Here is a 20,365-nt window from a genome sequence, read left to right on the forward strand (position 1 = left end):
ACCTCAGTAACTGTCTAGTATGTAGACATTCTTGCTCTGCAGTAGTGTATGGTCCAGCTTGTTGTGTGTTAGCTCCACCTGAGGCAGTTCTAGGTAGCCCATTCCCAGCTTCACCTGGTACAGCCGTGGTGGTGCAATCTTGTAGTCATCACTGACATGCTCCTGTACACATACAACATAACCTCAGTAACTGTCTAGTATGTATACATTATTAGGGGTCTGTGGGTCCTCATATTTTTGGGTCGGGTCGGATCAACAGTTGGCCCCAAGGTATCAGTTTGGGTCAGCAAAAATTTGAGAACAAATTCAGGTCGGGTTGAGCCGAGCTTTTATTTTTGTGATAGCAGAAAGGTTCTGAAATGACGTACAGTAGAACATTTATGATTTTACAGCAAGTGTGGGTGATAGTCAAAGTTTTGTCACTATTAGAGATAATGTTTTTGCTGTAACTGCAGAAGACGTTCACACTTTTGCCTTGCCCAAGATTTTCAGAATTTTGCTAGGACACCAGAAGATGTTTTTGATTTTACCGTAACCGTAAATGTTCCCGATGTTGACTGTGGAAGACTTTCACGATTTTGTAGAGACCACAGAAGAGGTTCTCGTTACTACCGTGACCACGGGAGATGTTTTTGATTTTGCCGTGATCATGGAATATTTTCACGATTTTGCCGAAACCGCAGTTGATGCTTTTGTTTTCGCCATTACCACTGAAGATTATCTCAAATTTGCCATGACTCTATGTTAGTAGGGGAGGTTTAGATTAAGTACTTTGAGTTTCTTAAATTCGGGTGATATGTAGATTATTGATTGTTGAAACTAATACTTACAATGACTGGTTCCTCTGGTTTCATGCCATCCTCCTCGCCAAGTGCTCGCCAAAAGTCACAGCTTTCGTCGTTCAGCGTTTCCATAATTATCTCTGCCTTATTCTTGCGTTCATTCTTGTTAATCTTTTCTGCCAAGAGCCTGGAAAAAGTACATAAAGGTGTCAATAGTAAAGTGTTGTAATTAATTCTTCTATTGAGTATCTGCAGCCTGACAGCTATATGATTACAATAAATGTTAACCTTACTCTTATTATTAAAAGTTAAAGTGTAGATTTTACATTCAAGCTTGATCATTCTGTGGTTGATAAGTCAAATTAAAACTTCCTTGCTAATGTCTAGGAATCTCTAATAATTAAAGATTCAACAAATTAGATTGTCATTTATAACTTTTTCGAATTACTTCTAAATTTTGTTACCTTGCTTTTGACTTGAACGTGTTTTTTGCCCTTTTGCCGTACCACATGAAGATTTTCAAGCCGGTATCAAGCAGGAAGACAAACCGAGGATCTAGAGACTCTGCACAAACCGGAACCGGCTCCAGATGGATTCCGGATGTTCCGGCACCATGGACTCGGTACAACCTTATGTTGTAAGCCTGTAACCAATGGCTAAGAGTTAGGTTGACTTCAATCAATTTTAAAATATGGAATTGGGGTTTTACTAAAGGAAAACAATTTTATCACAATAATTATAACTAGTGTAACTGTTCATATATTTAATTATCATAACCCAATTTCTGTTCACTAGTTGGCTCGTTTGACTTTCACTCACCACATCCTCCACGGTGTAGAAGCCGCTGGACGTTCGCCCTCCCTCTATGTACACGATCTCCCCGGGAAACAGTGCCAGGAACTCCTCCGACTCGTCTGCTTGTTCCTCGCGAGCTGTACGACACTCGGCTCCCAGGAAGTTGCGCAGGTTTACAGCGTGTATTGCGGCACATGCTCGCTTGTCCAGCTGTTTGTGAAACAAATAAATTAATATGATATATGACATCACTTAGGGTGTATAGTAAAAAAAAATGATTGTTGAACTAACGATGATCTTTACAAAATATTTCATTTCTGATTGCATTCGTCCCCCTAGTGAAGCCGAAATCATTTCCCTAAAATCGGGTATCAACATTTGGTGTCTCATGTACTAGTTAGCAATCTGGGAAATTCATGCAGTCTGCTAGGGTAGCTGTAGGGGGAAGGACATTTTTGTCAACCATGGCAATTAATAAAGGGGAAAGTAAACACAATTTTCATCCTGTTTCTTGTACTTGATACTAATATTTACAAAACATTTCCGCTAGTTTCTAGTTCGAAATACACTTTCACATTACTCCAGGCTAGGCCTAGAGGTTGCGGCATTATCACTTAGGCAAAATCTATTAGTGATTGGTGTGATTGAGCCGGAGTCCGGTGCTCTACCACTAGACCAGCTCGCTTCCCTATTTACAATACAGTTCAACCACATTATGTTTACCGCCTTTGAGTCACATTTTACATAACCCGGACTACTTTGCGATAAATAAACAAAAAAATTAGTTTAATATGCATTTTGACAGTGCAGTTGCTGTATATGAGTAAGAGTGCGTAAGGTGTGGTAATGTTACTGCCGTTTTTCCGCAGTTACCAAAACGCACCGACGGTTGACTGTAACGCTCCATGCAGGTTTGGTGAGTCATTGTACTTGATTTATTAATTTACTGTTATGTGTAAATATTTTTAATTTTTGTTAGGTGTAAATAAAAGTATTTTTCACTGTAGTTGAAACTGTTATTGTTACTATATTTTGATTTTTTCTGCTCTTTCTCGTGCTAACAGGGATTTTTGCTTTGTCGAATTGGCCTCGGTTGGTCCGACTTAACTAGATTGTACTGTTTAATAGAACATTTCTAAGACCATCACTTTTGTACAGTAACGTTTTTTAGACTAGGTTGGCAGCACCTACCGTAGCTTTCTCGCCGATCCAAAAGTAAATGTGCCACTGCAGATTTTCAGATTCATCCTCTGACGTTTTGAGGACAATGTAGCAATCACCCTCGTAGAACTTGCCATGAGCAACCTAGAAAAATTACAACTTTTTTATACTCTATGATATTATATAGCAAAGGCTAATCAAGAAGTAATGAATTGTACAGTAAATAGTCATAATCATATTTATTTACAATCATTTTCAATACAAACAGTAAGTCATAGCTTGACACAGCATAATTAAAACTCAAAATGTAATTAGCTTAATTTATATTTTAGCTCATTTGATAAATTATTCTTCTAGTGAATAGAATGGATCACAATATTAGCTGGAGAAAAGAGATTTTTAATAGCAATAACAAGGTGTGGTAAGTAATGCAAATAAAGAAGAGTTTACTATTTTGCAGACATAATGTAGTAATGAGATGTATCCAGTCAATTTGCACCACTCCTTCAGACAAGACACTGATGACTTCTTGAAATGCACAAATGAGAATGAGTCTACTGTATACAACTGTGAGTTTTCATTTTCAAATAGTTATTTAGCTTATGGACTACTTTATTATACTTAAAATGGTATATGATACCTGCATATAGTAATCCTTTATTGCTATTTATACAAATAGTTTCGGTTCTTCTGAACCATAAAAAATTAACTGTGTTCAAGACAAACAATTAACTTGGATCTCTAAGAGAGCAACCAGAAACTGAATAAACGATTTACGATAAGTCTGGAGTCTACAAAATAAATTGTAATGACTGCACTAACTACTATATCGGCCAGACTTCACGCTCATTTAAGAAAAGATTCAAAGAACATTTGTCCAGAAATACAGCAGCTCCCCAAACATAACATTTTTCAGAACATCTAGTTTTAAATAACCACAACTATTCAGATATCAATCATAATATGGATGTTTTACATTACTGCTGTACCGTTTAACCAGAAACACATTGGAAAAGTTTTAAATGTACAGAGCAGTTAAAACCGACCATCGGAACGATTTGAACGATAAACTTTTCTTCCAATCCAACTATATTTATAATACAGCTATTAGGATACTGGAGGGGAACAATGAATGAATAAGCATGAAGCTGTGATAAGAAGAGAGAGACAGACATCATTGACCACCTAGACCGCCAGTCTAGACTTTACTTAAGCCTGATGAAGGTATTTGTAAATGTTCCTTTGTGTGTTTCGTTTATATTTGTAACCGTATATTTATTCTATGTTTTCGTGTCTCGTATAGGTTTTATTTATTGAACTCTGTTAAAGACCTTCAAATGAAGTTATCACCTGACGCCTTGAGTCCTAATGATGGTTCAGAAGAACAGAAACTAGTTGCCAGAACAGCAACAAAGGATTACTATATGCAGGTATTGTAAACCATTTAGTGTAAGTTTTCATTACCTCCTCTACTTGATTGGGTAGAAAGTTTTCTATTTCCCAGATGGTCAACCCAGGCATCTGACCAGCATCCTCATCAAACAATTCAGAATAATTGATGGGTGGCTTTTCCAAAGCTTCATCCCATCGCTTCGGCCTGCGTAGAAAAAACACATTATACATATTGTTACTTGATAATAAAATTAGTGTGTTTATTGATATCAGAAAACCGTTAGATATGATGAGTTAGATTATGATCTACTCTAACTAAAAACTGTAAAACCATGAGTACTATGACTTTGAATAAAACGTGTACTCATTCTATGGTAAAAGTTCAGTTTTATCGAATTTCCCATATTATAACCGTATGTCACATGGCATGACCTAGCCACGGGACCAATTTACTCATTTTTGGTCCCCATAGGTAAAAAACACCATCCATTCAAATTATAATACAGTAGACTCCCTCTTATCTGGACACCTTTTAACCGGACATTGGTTTAACCGGACTACACTCAGCGGAAATGGCATCTCTTTAACCGGACAATTTTTATCAGCACATCGGTTTAACCGGACTAGATCGGCAGGAAGTGGGCGGTACTCAAACGACCGTTCTCGTGGGAAAGATTTGAGACCCGTGATCACGTGTCTAAACACAATGCTCTCAAGTCAAATACCCATTTAAACGGTCCGTTTTTTAACGAGTTTTTAAGGACGTTGATTTATCCGGAAAACCCATTATCTGGACTGGCGTTGGTCTGGAGGAGTCCACTGTATATGTATGTCTGTTAGCACAAAAACTGGAGTAAAAATTATTAAATTTTGATGAAATCTGTTGCAAGTTTAGAAAATGATTCTTTACATGAAAAAAGAAAAAATAGTCATATTTATTACTATGTGCATGTAAAAAATATAAGAGTGAATTTTACGTCACACCACGCTAAAAACGCAGTTGCGTCATTCTATGTTTTTATTCTCAACTTTCAAAATATTGTTACATCACAGTAATAAAACAAACTATATATCAAAATAAATGTTAGAATTTCCTGTGTAAAATCATACCAGAAGCAATATCTAATACAAATACAGTAATGTTTTCTTTTGAAACTTAGCAGTCAATAAAATTGATGCTAAAACGACAAGTGACTAGTCGTTTGCCAGTTGAGGAAATAGTTTTAGAGACTAGGCAATAGTCGTTTGCCAGATGCAGGGTTAACTGATTTTCTTGAAACATTACTTTTACTTTAACTAAGTAAAATATCCAAATATTTTGATGGAACGAGTAAAATTACTTACTTGAGTGATTCTGCTTTCACTTCTTCAAGAGTTTTCTGTTTATTCTTTTCTTTTGCAATGTCTTTCATTCCCTGTAAACAAACATGTGGTGTTTTTTAATAATGATTTATTTGTAACAGTCAAATAGATAAGGAAAAATAATTTTAAATTAGATAACTAAAAAACATAGTTGTATTCATTGGATTGTCATTTTATTATTCTTTACTGATTAGAGACTATAAGAGTCCTAATGTCATACCTCCTACTACTCTTCCTTCGGAGAAAAAGACCCTGCAGTTTTAAAAACATTGACTTGTGTTGCTAATTAGGTCACTAGTGTCTCTGTGTTGCATAGTTGGCATTTAATTATTCTTTACTGATTTGAGACAATAAGGATCCTAATGTCATATACCACATAGATACCTGCAAACCTTATTTTATGGTACTACAGTGTTTTATGATTTTCAGAACAGTGAAAGGGTCGGATTATCTGAGGAGCTTAAGCCGGGTTTTCCTAGGCGCGTAGTCGGCCAGCGGAGAGAGGAGCGCGGAGAGCGGACTCAGCTTGTCTTAGGTAATTTAATGTTACTGTTTTCCTAGCAGCGGAGCGGAATGCCATGTTAATTTCAATTCCGCTCTCCGTTGTCCGCTCTCCGCTGGCCGACTCCGTGTCTAGGAAAACCCAGCTTAAAATGTCCAGATTAATTGCTCAGCTGAAATTTATTGATTAAGCTTGATTGCGGAAGACAATGATAAGGCACCCGTGACCGCAGGAGACGTTTAATATTTTGCCACGATTGCGGAGGATGAGGATAAATGTTTCCATGACCACGGTGACGTACGATGATAAATCATTTACAAAGAAAACACCTCAATATAATATTCTTATTTCTTTGCCAAAAGACTGTTTCTTATATAGATAAAATATTATATAGTCAGATGTTTTTAAATTGTTTTTGGTTAAAAACAAATAAGAGTTTTAGTTGTTGTTTCAATGTAATAAAGAAGATGGTTTTTGTTAACACTTATTTTGTCATTTTTTTTAATGTTTAATCGTCCGTGATATCAAATCAATTGAATCACGTATATTGACGATATCAATTGGCGACCGTGACAGGACTTTTTATTAAGAAATGACAAAATTAGGAGTTGAAGATTTGACAACTGAAATGCTAGAGAAAGGCCTGGAAGAAAGTGAGGAGAAGGAGACAGGAAGCAAAGCCTACGAGCTTCGACCACGGGTAGGACGAAATACCCAGTTGGTAGAACAAATATCACAACCTGACCCGGTGAGTACTCTACTGTCCAAAATTTCAGAGAAACTAGATATCCAATCTAAAAAAACTTGACACACAGTCGGCAGATATTAATAGTAAAATGTCATCATTTATGGAACAAATTTCTCACAACTATTCAAAATTAGACAAAAGAATTGAATCATTGGAGTCAGATGTTGTCGTGACCATTGATAAAATTACAAAATTAGAAACAAATTTCGATGGTAACTCTGATAAATTAAATGAATTGGAAACTAAAATTGATTACATGGAAACTAAATTTCACAATAAAATTCAAGCTATCGGAACACAGATATCCTCACAGGAAAAGACAATTACTTGGAATAATCCAGAATACCAACCATCATTCATGCCTGCTGTGGATCCCAAAATTATAAAAGACAGCTTACCGGAATTTCACGGCAGGTTAGAGGAATGTCCCACAGCGTTTTTAGCTACTAGCGAGTCTTTGTTAAAACGGACGTGTATACCGTCAGAAATATATCTGCAGATTGTGAGCCAACAGTTGAGAGGCAGGTACTTGGTGGCAAAACATTAAGGGTCTAAGTCTAGAATGGGACACATTCAAACATGAGTTTATGCAGAGATTTAATTCAGAGGCTGTCAAAGCATTAATCACTAAGAAATTCTTGACGGATGTTCAACCTAGTGGCATGAGAGCTGGGGCATTTGTTATTCAAAAGTTACAGTTGTTTAAGAGAATGAATGATGGTGGGAGTATTGACGAGAGTGTTACTTATATTATGGAACTTTTACATGATAAGATTAGGTCTCTAGTTAAGGTAGCTCAACCAAAATCATTTGACGAACTCAGGAGTATAGTAGCAAAGCTAGACGAAGAGGTAAGCTTTTATCCCTCAAAAACCAGAACTTCGAACCCTGATAACTCCTTTAAATGTTATCAATGTGGGCAAACTGGGCATGTGAAGGCCCGTTGTCCGGAAAACTAGACCAGAACCGTTCTAATAGGGGCGAGAATGGTTCTAGAAGAGTTTCTAAGTCCCAAAACTACCAGTCAGAAAAAACTTATATTGGTCAAATTTCTAGTGAGAGTGTGGGTAATCCCCGTCCGGCAATTTGTATACAGATTGGTGACAAATATTATACTGCAGCCCTTGATACTCAGGCATCACATTCGTTTATTGGCATGACGGTGGCTAAATTGTTAAAACCTGTTTGTCCAGACGGTGTAACTGCTGTCAAAGGTGCGGTACAAGATATAAATTACAAAATCGAAGGATTTACTTTTCTTGAAGCCAAATGTTCTCAAGAATCTATTCACATTCCGGTAAAAGTGATTAAGGATTTAATCCCGGAAATCATACTAGGGCATGATTTCCTTGTTAAATACGGTGTGTTGATAGATTACACAGCAAATGAAATATTTTTTGACATTAAAAATAGAGTTAGATTGGGATGGTTAGAGGACAAACACTTTGATTTGGGAACAGAATTAGAAAACAACGTTTTGGATGAACTGAAAACGGGAATTTTGGATCTTAATCAAAGAACAGACTTGATTAATTTACTCAGTATCTTTCCAGAGGTAATTACAGACAGAATTGGGTTCACTACTTCGGTAAAACATATGATCTCTTGTAAAGATAAAACACCTGTCAAACAGAAACCTTACCCTCTTAACCCTGACAAACGGAAGTTTGTTATAGAAAAAGTAAAGGAAATGGAAAATCAAGGACTAATTGAACCGTCATCTTCAGGATGGGCTTCACCAATAGTATTACCCAAAAAGAAGAACGGAGACTACAGACTTTGTGTGGATTTACGTCAAGTCAACAATAAAACTATTGCTGATGCTTACCCAATGCCTGATCTACGACATCTGATTAAGCAAGTTAGTGGGGCCAAAGTATTTAGCACTTTAGATTTGAATTCTGGCTATTGGCAAGTAGAAGTAGAAGAATCATCTCGGCCTATGACAGCTTTTTCAACACCAAGGGGACTATATCAATTCCGTGTTATGCCCTTTGGATTGAAAAATGCCCCAGCAACATTCATGCGTCTGATGGACAAAGTTTTGTCAGGTTATGTTGGTGAATTTTGTCAAGTTTATTTGGACGATATACTAGTTTACAGCAAAACATTTTCTGATCACTTGGAACATTTGGCTAGAGTATTAGAAAGATTGAAAATTCATGGACTTACCTGTCAGGTGAAGAAATGTCACTTTACGTCCAACTCAGTAGAATATTTGGGTCATGTGTTAACAGACAAAGGATTAGAGAGGCAAACTGAGAAAAACAAGGCTATTGAAGAGTACGAAAGACCTGGTACGAAGCGTAAAGTTTGACAGTTTTTGGGCCTTTGCGGTTGGTACAGTTGTTTTGTACCTCATTTTGAATCCAAGGTTTCACCTCTAACTGACCTTCTTCATCAAAATAAACCTTTTAAATGGACCGAGACGGAAGAGAAAGCCTTCAGGGAGATAAAGAGATCCATCTGTGACTCTCCGGGATTAGCTTATTTGGACCCCAGTCGGGAAATATGCTTACAGACAGATGCCAGTAATGTAGGTCTTGGGGCTGTTCTCTTTCAAGAGCGGATAGAAGGAGGCAAGGATATCATTGAATATGCAAGCAGGAAACTTTCCCTTTCTGAGAAAAACTATTGTACAGCTGAAAAGGAAGCTCTAGCGGTAGTGTGGGCAGTAGGAAAATTCAGGGGGTATCTCGAGGGAAGAAAATTTAAATTATTCACTGATAATTCATCGCTACAGTGGTTAAACAAAGTATCTGGGACCAAGTCAAAACTGATGCGATGGTCTTTAATGTTGGCTGATTTTGACTTTGAAATAAATCACGTCCCAGGAGAGTTAAATCAAGCCGCTGATAGCTTGTCAAGAAACCCGGTAGACAGTGGTGAGATATCCAAAGAATTCATGGAGAGGGAAGTTCCAGTCCCAATGAAGTTAAGACAGATTGAGCCTGTTCTTATGGTGGCACAACGGGAAAATTGTGACATTGACTTGGAATTGGTAAAGAAATGGCAGAATGAAGATGCAGCTTGTAGTAGAATGAAATCCTAGATAACCAAACGTTACACTCATTCTGAAGCTGTCCCATTCCAGTTCAAGACATGCTATGAGAACCTTCGCTTGGAAGACAGTTTACTTATGTACAAATCTCATCTATCAGAATCTTCTCCTGTGATTGTAGTTCCGAAGTCTCAGGCTATAAGGATTCTAGAGAAGTACCACGACAGCCCTGAAGCTGGCCATCCAGGACAAGACGAGACCTACACTTCGATTCGGCGTCGTTTCTTCTGGGTAAATATGCATCGGGACATCAAGAACTACGTCCAATCCTGCACTATCTGTGCCTGTACCAAGGCTAACAACCAAAAAGCTAGTACAAGCATGAGAGGACGTCGGCCACACCAGCCGTGGGAGGTTGTTGCTCTAGATCTTATGGGACCATATCCCAGAACATCTCGAGGGAAGACTGGAATTTTGGTGGTGACAGACCTTTTTACCAGGTGGGTCGAAGCATTTGCCGTTCCTGAAGCTACGTCGGGAAGAATTCTACAGATCCTACGAACAGATGTCTTTAGTCGTTATGGTTATCCACGATGTCTTCTCACAGATAATGGCAGTCCGTTCACGTCAAAACAATGGTTACGGAATCTAAATGAATGGGCTATTGAACACTGGACAACGCCAATCTACCACCCTCAGGCAAATCCTACTGAACGGAGAAATCAGGAGCTTAAGAAGCTGTTTAGGATTCATTTGTTTGACAAAGAACATACCAAATGGGATCAACACTTGCATGAGTCTCTCCTTGCCATCAGACAGCGAGTGAATCGCGTCACAGGCTTCTCCCCAGCAGAACTTTTTCTTGGTCGGGAAATAAAAAGAACTGGGGATTGGAACTTCATGCATGAAAACTCTCCTGAAACTATGAATTTGACTGCATGGCATGAAGAAAACGTGAAACAAATCAAACATATGAATCGACAAGCTGAAGAAAGTTCGAGGAGGGAAGCTGAGAGAAACGATGTACCTGAAGAGCAGGACCTGAAACCGGGTACGTTGGTTCTTCGGCGAAACCATCCCTTGAGTAGTAAGCTTAAAAATGTGCATGCAGGGATGGCACGGAAATGGCTTGGACCTTTTAATGATAAGGCACCCGTGACCGCAGGAGACGTTTATTATTTTGCCACGATTGCGGAGGATGAGGATAAATGTTTCCATGACCACGGAAAACGATGATGATGTTTCCGTGATCGTGGGGGATAAACAAGAATTTTGCCGTGATTGCGGGAGATGATGATGGTCTCCACACAATCAGAACCAATAGTAACGATATTACTGCGATAACATTGTTACCAAAAGGCGATGGCACGGATTAAGTGAGGAGTCGGACTAGCCGAGGTCGGATTAGCGAGGTTCTAATGTACTACATAAAAACTAAAAACATTTAGGTATCAATTTACTTTAAGTATTTTCGCCTGATCAGAGTCTGCCTCTTCATGATCCCTTCGTCCTCTTCTGAGTCTCAGTTTTCTGGCAATAGGATCTTTGCTGGCTCCTGAAATGTTAAACGTTATTGTAAACTTTGTTTACAAAAGTATATAAATAGGATAAAATTACATATTCAAAAGATAATACTTTTCAAAGATTGTAGGAAGGAATATAGCATACAATTACAAAGTATATTTTTCTTAATTTTTTTCTGCATATTTACAAAAATAATATTTTATAAACTAGTGGATTGAAAACTTTACTTACACAGCTTATACCAAAACTATAAAAATCAAATAAATTCTTATTTTAACTACCTAATACCTTTCTAGGTTAAAAGTGCTGCCAGTGAAAATGAAATATTTTAATCGATTTTTTGTGTATAGAGTAAATTTAGTGTTTCTGGATTAGACTCTTTCCCATTCAGGTAGACCCCCACATAAAAAAAAATTAAAAATATCTACGACATTAGTGTAAACTTATAATCAGTGTACCAGAAGAGATCTTTCATTACCAGTAAAATAAAAGGAACACATATTATGCTTAAAAAAATATTCATCTTTAAGTCATTAAAAACTAAAAGTAAAATACAAGTTTAAAATTGTCTCCGTCCACAACTGACCAGTGACAGGCGCCGGGGCAGGTACTGCAGCGCCGGCTAGTCTCAGCTGGTTCTGCAGAGAGAAGTCAATGTTGTAGAACTCGACGCCGGCGCCTCGCTGGGCCTCCACAGGCTTGGGCGGCATCACCAGGTCGTTGTTGTCCTTCAACTCCAGAGTCTGCAGTTCGCTCAACAGGTGAACTGTGTCTGGCAGAGTGATCAGACGGTTGCCACTGAGGATCAGCTTCTTGAGGGACCCGCACCTGCGACAGGGAACTAGTGAGTGAGAGGGAATTGTTTTAGCGAAGAAGTAATGAGTGAACGCTGAGTGAGAAATCATACAGAGGCTTTAAAAATGGCTTAAAACTTAGTTTCCACTTTTTTTGCAAAATTCCAGGAATGTGAATGCAGCAGCAAGACTCAGTTATATATGATAATCTGTTATAACATTTTTGGAACCCACAGGGCACAAAAATTGTGGTGACCAAGTTCTTTTGCGCAATTTTAAAATTTTGTGAAGGAGTTCCATGTAATTATTTATTGTAAAACAACTATTTTCACAGATTTTGTTGTTGACTTTCCCATCAGTTCAACAGCCACACTAGGCCTAACACTAATCCTGATTGTGAAAATTTATTCGGATATTTTTAAAGTTTATTCTCTACTGTCTCACACAGTCTTCACTCATTCCTCCTTTGTCGTAAACATCACAAATCTGGCCATAAATTTCAATTTGCTTTTGATTTGTTTACAACAAAAACTGATCAAAGAGCCCATCTCACAACTGGCGGGATTTGCAACAACAGAGCTAATTCTAACACTCTACTGCAGACAAAGTACGAGAAATATGATGTATACGTTCCCGTAACTGGATGCATATTGAATGTAGAATACTGAGAAGAAGTAATGGGTTGTGAAGACAAGACACAGTTGGGGTACACAAGTCTAGTGGGAAAAGAGTAATGTTTGACTACAATGATTGACTGTCAAGACTTCGACGAGTCTATTCAAGACGAGTCCTTCTTTGTTCGGGCGAATTCATGTTCCAGCACTGACACAGAGCTCCTTGTCATCAACGCAGCGGTTGCCCACTGCATGGTTATAGAAAGCCAAAAGATTTGTATACTCAGCGACTCTAAAAGTGCATTGCAACTACTCAAGCAATATAAACCCTCAAGCTACTACCACAGAATTCAAGAAATCTTTCATCTCCTGAATTTGTCCACAGACAAGGAGATTTGTTTCCAATGGATACCAGGTCATTGCGGACTGCAAGGAAATGAGAAAGCTGATATAATTGCGAAGGCAGCCACCAACATGCACCCTATACCATCTAAGGAACTAACACTTACCAGCTGCATAGCCGCATCTCAAAGATTCTTAACACAAAAATGGGTAGAGAAGTGGAAAGATGAACCAACTGGTCGCCATCTGTATGACCTGCTCAAGGAACCCAACAATACAGACATTTACAAAAACTTACCAAGATCTGTGTCAACATTTGCCTCAAGAGCTAGAACAGGGCATATTGTAACCCAATCATATCTCTTTCGCTTCCAACTCGCTGAGTCACCCCTGTGTCTGGTATGTCAAACGGAAGAAGAAACGTTGCAACACATCCTCCTTCATTGCACTCGCAAGTTGGATATCAGAGATGAGCTGAGGAAGAGACTCCAACCTGACTGTACTCTTGGACGAATCCTAACTGATCCCACCTACTGGAGACTGGCCAACCTTGTATATGAGAGACACCGTGCGGTCGGCATTACCTGAAGCTGGATGCACGTACCAAGAAGTAAGAAGTAAGAAGTAAGTATGATTGACTGTCAACATTTCTGACCTGGTGTTGCATTTTTTGTTGGAGAACTTTCAACAATAACACCTACCCCACATAGGTGCAAAACTAGTGAAATCAAGCCCCCAATTGTAGGAGTGCTGGATACCACCTCATGCTGTTGTTGTATTTAAAATGTTCAAATTATATCTACCAAAAAGTTTGTACCAATACTTTAGAAGTTGTGTGGGGCGAGTATTGATTCCCCACAAAAATTCCTTTAAAATTCAATTGGCGGGCAGTCTGCAGTGGTGGACATTATATTTGACAAAGACAATCCTTTACTGTGAATGGTAGTTCCAAGGTATAATACACTTGCATAAAAGTATTAAATTAAGATTTACAGCCTCAGAATAGCTTAGTCACTTTCAATCATACAAATAAGTTAGATCCTTACTACACAATTTGCTCACGTTTTGGGGTGTGATAGGTCATGGAGGCTAGGGAAACCCTAATCCCACAAATCTTTCCTCTGGTAGTGCTGCTCCCTAGGTGAGCTGTAGTAGAACTATGTCTCCAAACATTGCCACACAGGAAACTGCTTATGGCCTTACTATTGATTGGAATGGAATTTAAATACCGTGATTTCCCACAGTTAAAACGTTCCCTACCGATTGCCGCACTCCTCTGTTTCTGAATAATGAGTACATTTTGTAGCTAATTTGTTAACACATTGTTTATCATGACCCACATAACGGCAGAAGATTTGTCTTTATTACTAAGAATTAAAATATCTAGGAAAATTACACAGCATTGTGAGCTAGCAGTGAGTAGCAGTCTACCATACACATACAAATTGAATACCTTTCTTTAAACGCTAACTTAAATATCCAAGCATACCTGCACAGTCCCTCAGGGATCATTTCCAAATGGTTGTTTGCTGCGGAGAAGACTTCTAAGTTTACTAGTTTTCCAATTCCTGATGGAATACCCTCAAAGTCCAGCTGGTTGTTGTTCAAGTAGAGCCGACGAAGTGACGTCAGCTTGCACAGAGATGCAGGCAAGCTTGTCAGCTGATTGCAGCATAGATTCAGCGTCTCCAGCTGTTGCCAGACCTCTGTATGCAGCAATCAGCTGGTTTAGTCATCAGTCAAAGAGAGTTTACATACAATTAATTAAAGCTAGACTTTAAGAGAATTTAAAATAAATCCCTTAATAGCAAACCCCAATATGATTTACTAAAGCCATTTTTTCAAACATCCCTACCATTTCTCATGCAAACAAATTATCATTCCAATGTAAACATATTTTACATTTACCTTCCCAATATTCCTATACAACTCTTAAAAATTTAGAAATTTCTATTGTTGTTATTTGTTGAATTCCCAATGAACGCCTATCAACCAAAATCTGGGCTGATATAATTAGGAGATTTTAGGTTTGTTGGGGGGACAAGGAAGAGAAAAATTCTGCCACAAGGTATGTGGAGAGGGGCTCTGTTTTATTATATATCAACCCATTGCCCATCACATGAAAACCGCAGGCCTGACCAATATTGTCAGGTATTCTGATTCTCCCAAATCTGTCTCTCTTCTCATCTATCATGTCATACTTTTAATTATTCATTACTTTATTTACCTATTATTATTTCTATAGCCCACAACTCTTAAATGTATTGTTAGTGTATTTGATGTTCCTGTTCAGGGGGAAGAGTGGACCTTTGGTCTAACTCAGGGCAGGTAAAATAAAGAATTTTTCATTTGTCATTGTCCTCAATGACTCACTGCCCATATATTATATTATCATTAAATCTACTTACTTTCATAATTTTACTATTGACTTTTCTAGATGTTCATCTACAGGAAACCATAATTGCGGTGGATGCGGTAACACAAAATACAAATGCCCAAAATGATGATATCAAAGATTTTAAAATGAAATTTTATTATTCTACTTAAAATTTGAAATACCTACCAAGAGCCATGGCCAACTCAGTAATACAGTTACTACTCAAGTTTAGTCTCCGTAGTGTTGGTAGTGTGTAAAGAGCATCAGGTACCTGAAAACGTTCAAACATAACCTTAAAATACTACATTTATAGCAAAGTGAAATTGTAACATAGGCAACAGATTACACAAAGTGGAATTTTTTTTCCTAGGCCGCTAGGCACGAGCCCTGAATTGTTTTTCACATTACTTCAGGCTAGACCTAGGGGTTGCAGCATTATCGCTTAGACAAAACCCCCAAGAACAGAAGTCCCACACTCTAACCACTAGACCAGCTTGGTCCCCGCACAAATTGGCGTTAAGAAAATATGTTATCACTGCCAAGAATGTACGACCTCAACAGATTCCCATGAACTCTGATTTATAGCAGGAAAAAAACTTATAATTTGGTTAAAACCCTTAAACGGTTGCAAATTAGCAACCCTGATCACTGATGCTTAATCAATAACAGCTACACAAGGCATCTCATTCCATCCTTCAACCATATAAATTTTAATACATAAAACATTGAGTTGCCGTCTTAACAAAGAGTCATTAGAAGAAATGTTATACCTTAGGAAGGTTGTTGAAGCTGAGGTCCAGATCCTGCAGGTTTGTCAACATCTCAAGACTAGCAGGCAAGTTTGCCAGTGTCCTCTGAGTGTTTCTCATGTGCAAAGTTTCCAACCCTACCAGGCTGGGCAACTGTCTGTCAAATAAATACCAAAGTTACCTATTGTACACTTATTATAGAACCAAACAATAAGACAAGTCACATAACTTTTTAGGATTTGATAAACAAAACCGATAGAATAGTCAGCGGACCCCAAAAGAGAGTAATAATCCCAGGGAAAATAACAAATATGAGAACAAATTAAGAATATTAGGATGTGAAAAGATTTATGAATATCAGAAGAGATTCTCAAATATTAAAAAACCATTTTTAGAACATGGATTCACTGTTACACTTCCTTTGGCAGCAAAATCCTAGGCTAGGAAGTATATATTGATAATCTAACTAACTGAGGTTCTACCATTTGACTGACTTACGGATACTGAAGTATTGATCCCTTCTTTAACCACCAGCCAATTTATTATTCAAATAAAATAGTTGAGTGAGCCACTCACAGATCCATAGTTCTATTTTATCCCTTAGTTTGATAGGTTGATATGACATAAAATATCATTTAGTTTGTCCTTAAAGATTGGGTTAATGGGTTGGTTAAAAAAAAAAATAGCCTATTCAAGAGAAATCAGGAATCTGCATGGGCACACTGTCGGTGACTGGACTGAACTAGGCTACATTAATTTGTTTTTAAAACTGGCTGCACCTACAACATAGGTATGTTTCCAGTAGACTCCCTCTTATCCGGACTCCTCGGGACCGATGCCAGTCCGGATAGCTGGTTTTCTGTTTAAACCGAAGTCCCCAAAAACTCGTTAAAACAGACCATTTGAATCCATACTGTATGAGCCAATAATGATTATAATGTATTTAGACACGTGATCACTGGTCTCAAATCTTTCCCACGAGAACAGTTGTTTCAGTACCTCCCACTTCCTGCCGATCTAGTCCGGTTAATGAGATGTCATTTCCGCCGAGTGTAGTCCGGTTAAACCGATGTCCGGTTAAAAGGTGTCCGGATAAAAGTGAGTTTCTGTACTGTTGTATCCATAGTAAAAAGTTCTACTTTACCCATAACCAAAATGGAAATATTAACCTAATAATTTAATATTCCTAGCAGGCATTGAATTAGGCTTATCGAATATTGCATTTCTAAAAAGGCTATGTATGTTTCCGATTCTATTTTTTTGTGGAGAACACATTTCAACCTAAATAATACCACACATGAGTGTAATACCACAATCCCAAGCCCGTTCATACATACACCCATAATGGTCTATGTTATGTACATATGTTTGTATCAAAATGTTTCTTTTCCGGCTGTTTAACGCAGCTGCTACATCAAACTAGCCAAGATACAATCAAACCTAGTGCAAAGGGGCGCTGATTATGGTCTAAAGGCATTCTCAGCAAAGACTATGGAAAGATGTGAACATTTACCTCAGTTGGAAGTGTCCCAGTGGGTTATAGTTGAGTATCAATGTTTGAAGGTTGGCAAGCCTGCGCATCTGAGGTGGTAGAGTCTCTAGCTGGTTGTGACTCAGGTCCAGGAACAGAAGATCCGTCAGGTTGACAAACAGAGTGTTTGGGATTGCCGTAATGCTGTAAACAACACCCAAAAGTTCAATTTTTTTTTGTGAGTGAATCGTAAATTCCTTGACTGAGAACATATAACAAAACTTGATAATACATTTTCTTTAGACTCTTGTACAGATTTGTTTGGTTTGTACTTCAGATGGTTCTAACCTCTGCGCAGATAATTTAAAACAATCTGCTTTATCCATAGCCACAAATAAAAAATGTAATTGATGACCCGAGTTGTTTAAGGTACAGTGGAACCTCGATCAAGACCTTCAATAACAAGTCACCCTTGATAGCGAGTGTCTTTTTCAAATCCCCTTGGATTCATTTTATCCGTCGTAATCACATGTTATTGCAAACCTTGATAACAAATCGAAATCATATTTAATAATCCTCACGAGAGTCTTGCTATCGAGGTTCTACTGTACTTACAGGCATTATTGCTGCATTATCAATTGTGGTAAGTAGTAGAGCGTCGATTGTACAAAGCTTGGTAATCCGAAACGTCGGTTAACCAAAAAGCAAATCACCGGTATTGCTGTGATTGAGGCGGCGATTACCAGAGTCACTGAGACCGTCACCAGCCCAAACTGAAATAGTTTTTCTTGATTACCGATTACCGTTATTCCATTAAGTATTGGCAATGGCAAAACAACTTACATGTGTAATGCCTATGAAGATTGATAAAACAAACCCAAAACTGTAGTCAAGTAGTTATAGTCCTCACTTACAAATCAGAAGGTTGCTTGTTGAAACCTGAAAAAAAGTTTTTAGACGGTTTCTAGATTTTGCTGTCCTTAGTTATTGGGCTCTTAATAAGTAAATAAATGGTACTGACTGGAGAAACTTAGTCAGTAAAACATATTTTCAACACTCATCCTTCACCCATCTTTACTAGCTCAAAATATGCACTCTGTTGAGTAAGAGACGTACAAATATAACTTACCGGTAATCTAAAAATAAACAGAACAAACTCACTTGTTGTGACTGAGGTTAAGCACCAGTAGGCTCCGTGCATGTTCCAAACCCTGAGGAACCTCTTTGAGTACGTTATGGCTCAAGTCGAGCGTCGTCAAATCTTCCAGGTGGAACAGCTCGGCTGGTATTCCTGAGCTTTTGACTCGGTTGTAGCGAATGTTTAGGGTGCGGAGTGAGGACAGTTCGGTGAGTTCTCCAAACAACTTTTCCAGAGCATTGTGTGACAGGGAAAGGTGCTCCTTGAAACAGAGAATTGCTACTTCAGAAAGAGATTACAAACACTTCTAAGAGATGGTTTAGCTCTTAGTGTTGGATAAAAGAAATTTTAAAATGCATTGAAAAATTTGTTTGGATGTGCGTAGCTCACCCATTTCAGATGAATCTAGGCCTATACTATGAAATGAATGTTTTACTGAAGGTCAAAATTATAAGGAATTTAGGGGTCGACTATGCCGTAAAGTGACTAATAGTTATCTAGTCTATTTACTTACAAGTTTCATCAAGTTCCCTAGCTCTTCAGGAATTTGATTCAGGCTGGATCTGTCCAACTTGAGCCATTGGACGCCAGACATAAGTCGTACAGAATGAGGAAACCTTCCATCCTGAAACAATATTTATTGATTAGCTACGTTAAAAGCTCATCTAGGCTAAATTTTTAGAGCCTCCAATTTCGGAATAAGTTTTTCAAAATTATGTAAACTCAGCTGGACTTCTCTCAACAGCTGACAAATTAACAAGAATTAATCATTAGGTGGTTAGATTTAAGCCCTAGATAACAGGGATGAGCATCAACAGCTGATGTTTTATGTAGGAACATTGAGGTTTTACTATCGGTGTTCGATGGTTTTTTACCTTGATAGTAGGCTACCAATGTTTCTGTCGGACATCAATGTTTTTGCCAACACTGTAGAGATTGAAGTTTTTTTTAAACTGGACTGTTTGGTTTTGATGGGAATTTATAGGCCCCAATGTTGGTCTTCTTAAAAAAAATAGGCAGAATAGGGGTTTTTTTATCCATTGAGACTCCAAAATTGTTGTGAACTGGACTACACTTAAGCAAGAGTGGAAGGAGGGTGGAGAGAACTTTACATTGTTCATGTTCTTATTCTTAAATCTACCAAAAACCAATTTTTTTGTATTCAATTTCAGTGGCAGCACTTCCGACCCTGCACTAGCCACAGACTATAGCCTAATCAATCAGACCGATATTTCGTCCTGCAAAAACAACAGAGTTTGAACTGCCAATGTAGAACGTCTCGCTAAGTAGCTAGGTTATAGGTTATAAGTTATGTTAATTAACTGAGGCAGAAAGCAGACACAAAATCAAAATAAAATTCAATTATCGATGTTTTTGTGACGATGTTAATATATGTATAGATCGATAGTTGATAGCGGATCAACCTATTGCTCATCCCTACTAAGTTAGATAATTTTATACCGGTAATTAACTCAATAGAAAAACGCAGACAGTTTTTTTTCCCTAATGTAGGCTAGGCCTATATCAAAAGATTTAAGTACTTCACAATATTTTTTAATGTAGACAGACACAAGCTAAAAAACTTGAACTCAACCATGTCTTACTTACACTTG

General features: G+C 37.9%; 1 protein-coding gene across 1 annotated transcript in view; it reads right to left on the bottom strand.

Annotated features, from left to right (window-relative positions):
- The window catches only part of LOC128990259 (protein flightless-1), a 42,212-nt gene that overhangs the window by 20,813 nt on the left and 1,034 nt on the right, over positions 1–20,365 (bottom strand). Inside the window, exons 2-15 of the mRNA XM_054412576.1 lie at positions 19,267–19,377; positions 18,776–19,014; positions 17,657–17,818; positions 16,165–16,300; positions 15,581–15,665; positions 14,507–14,723; positions 11,854–12,095; positions 11,204–11,298; positions 5,475–5,545; positions 4,203–4,335; positions 2,769–2,882; positions 1,602–1,787; positions 1,247–1,425; positions 831–969 (exon numbers count right to left, since the gene is read on the bottom strand). Coding sequence (XP_054268551.1) covers positions 831–969; positions 1,247–1,425; positions 1,602–1,787; positions 2,769–2,882; positions 4,203–4,335; positions 5,475–5,545; positions 11,204–11,298; positions 11,854–12,095; positions 14,507–14,723; positions 15,581–15,665; positions 16,165–16,300; positions 17,657–17,818; positions 18,776–19,014; positions 19,267–19,377 — 2,109 coding nt within the window. The remainder of the gene's footprint in view (positions 1–830; positions 970–1,246; positions 1,426–1,601; positions 1,788–2,768; positions 2,883–4,202; positions 4,336–5,474; positions 5,546–11,203; positions 11,299–11,853; positions 12,096–14,506; positions 14,724–15,580; positions 15,666–16,164; positions 16,301–17,656; positions 17,819–18,775; positions 19,015–19,266; positions 19,378–20,365) is intronic.

This window comes from Macrosteles quadrilineatus, unplaced genomic scaffold (genome assembly GCF_028750875.1).
Source record: "Macrosteles quadrilineatus isolate MER2022 unplaced genomic scaffold, UCM_ALF_1.0 Scaffold_1__1_contigs__length_201487025, whole genome shotgun sequence".
In the NCBI taxonomy this organism is placed as follows: Eukaryota; Metazoa; Arthropoda; class Insecta; order Hemiptera; family Cicadellidae; genus Macrosteles; species Macrosteles quadrilineatus.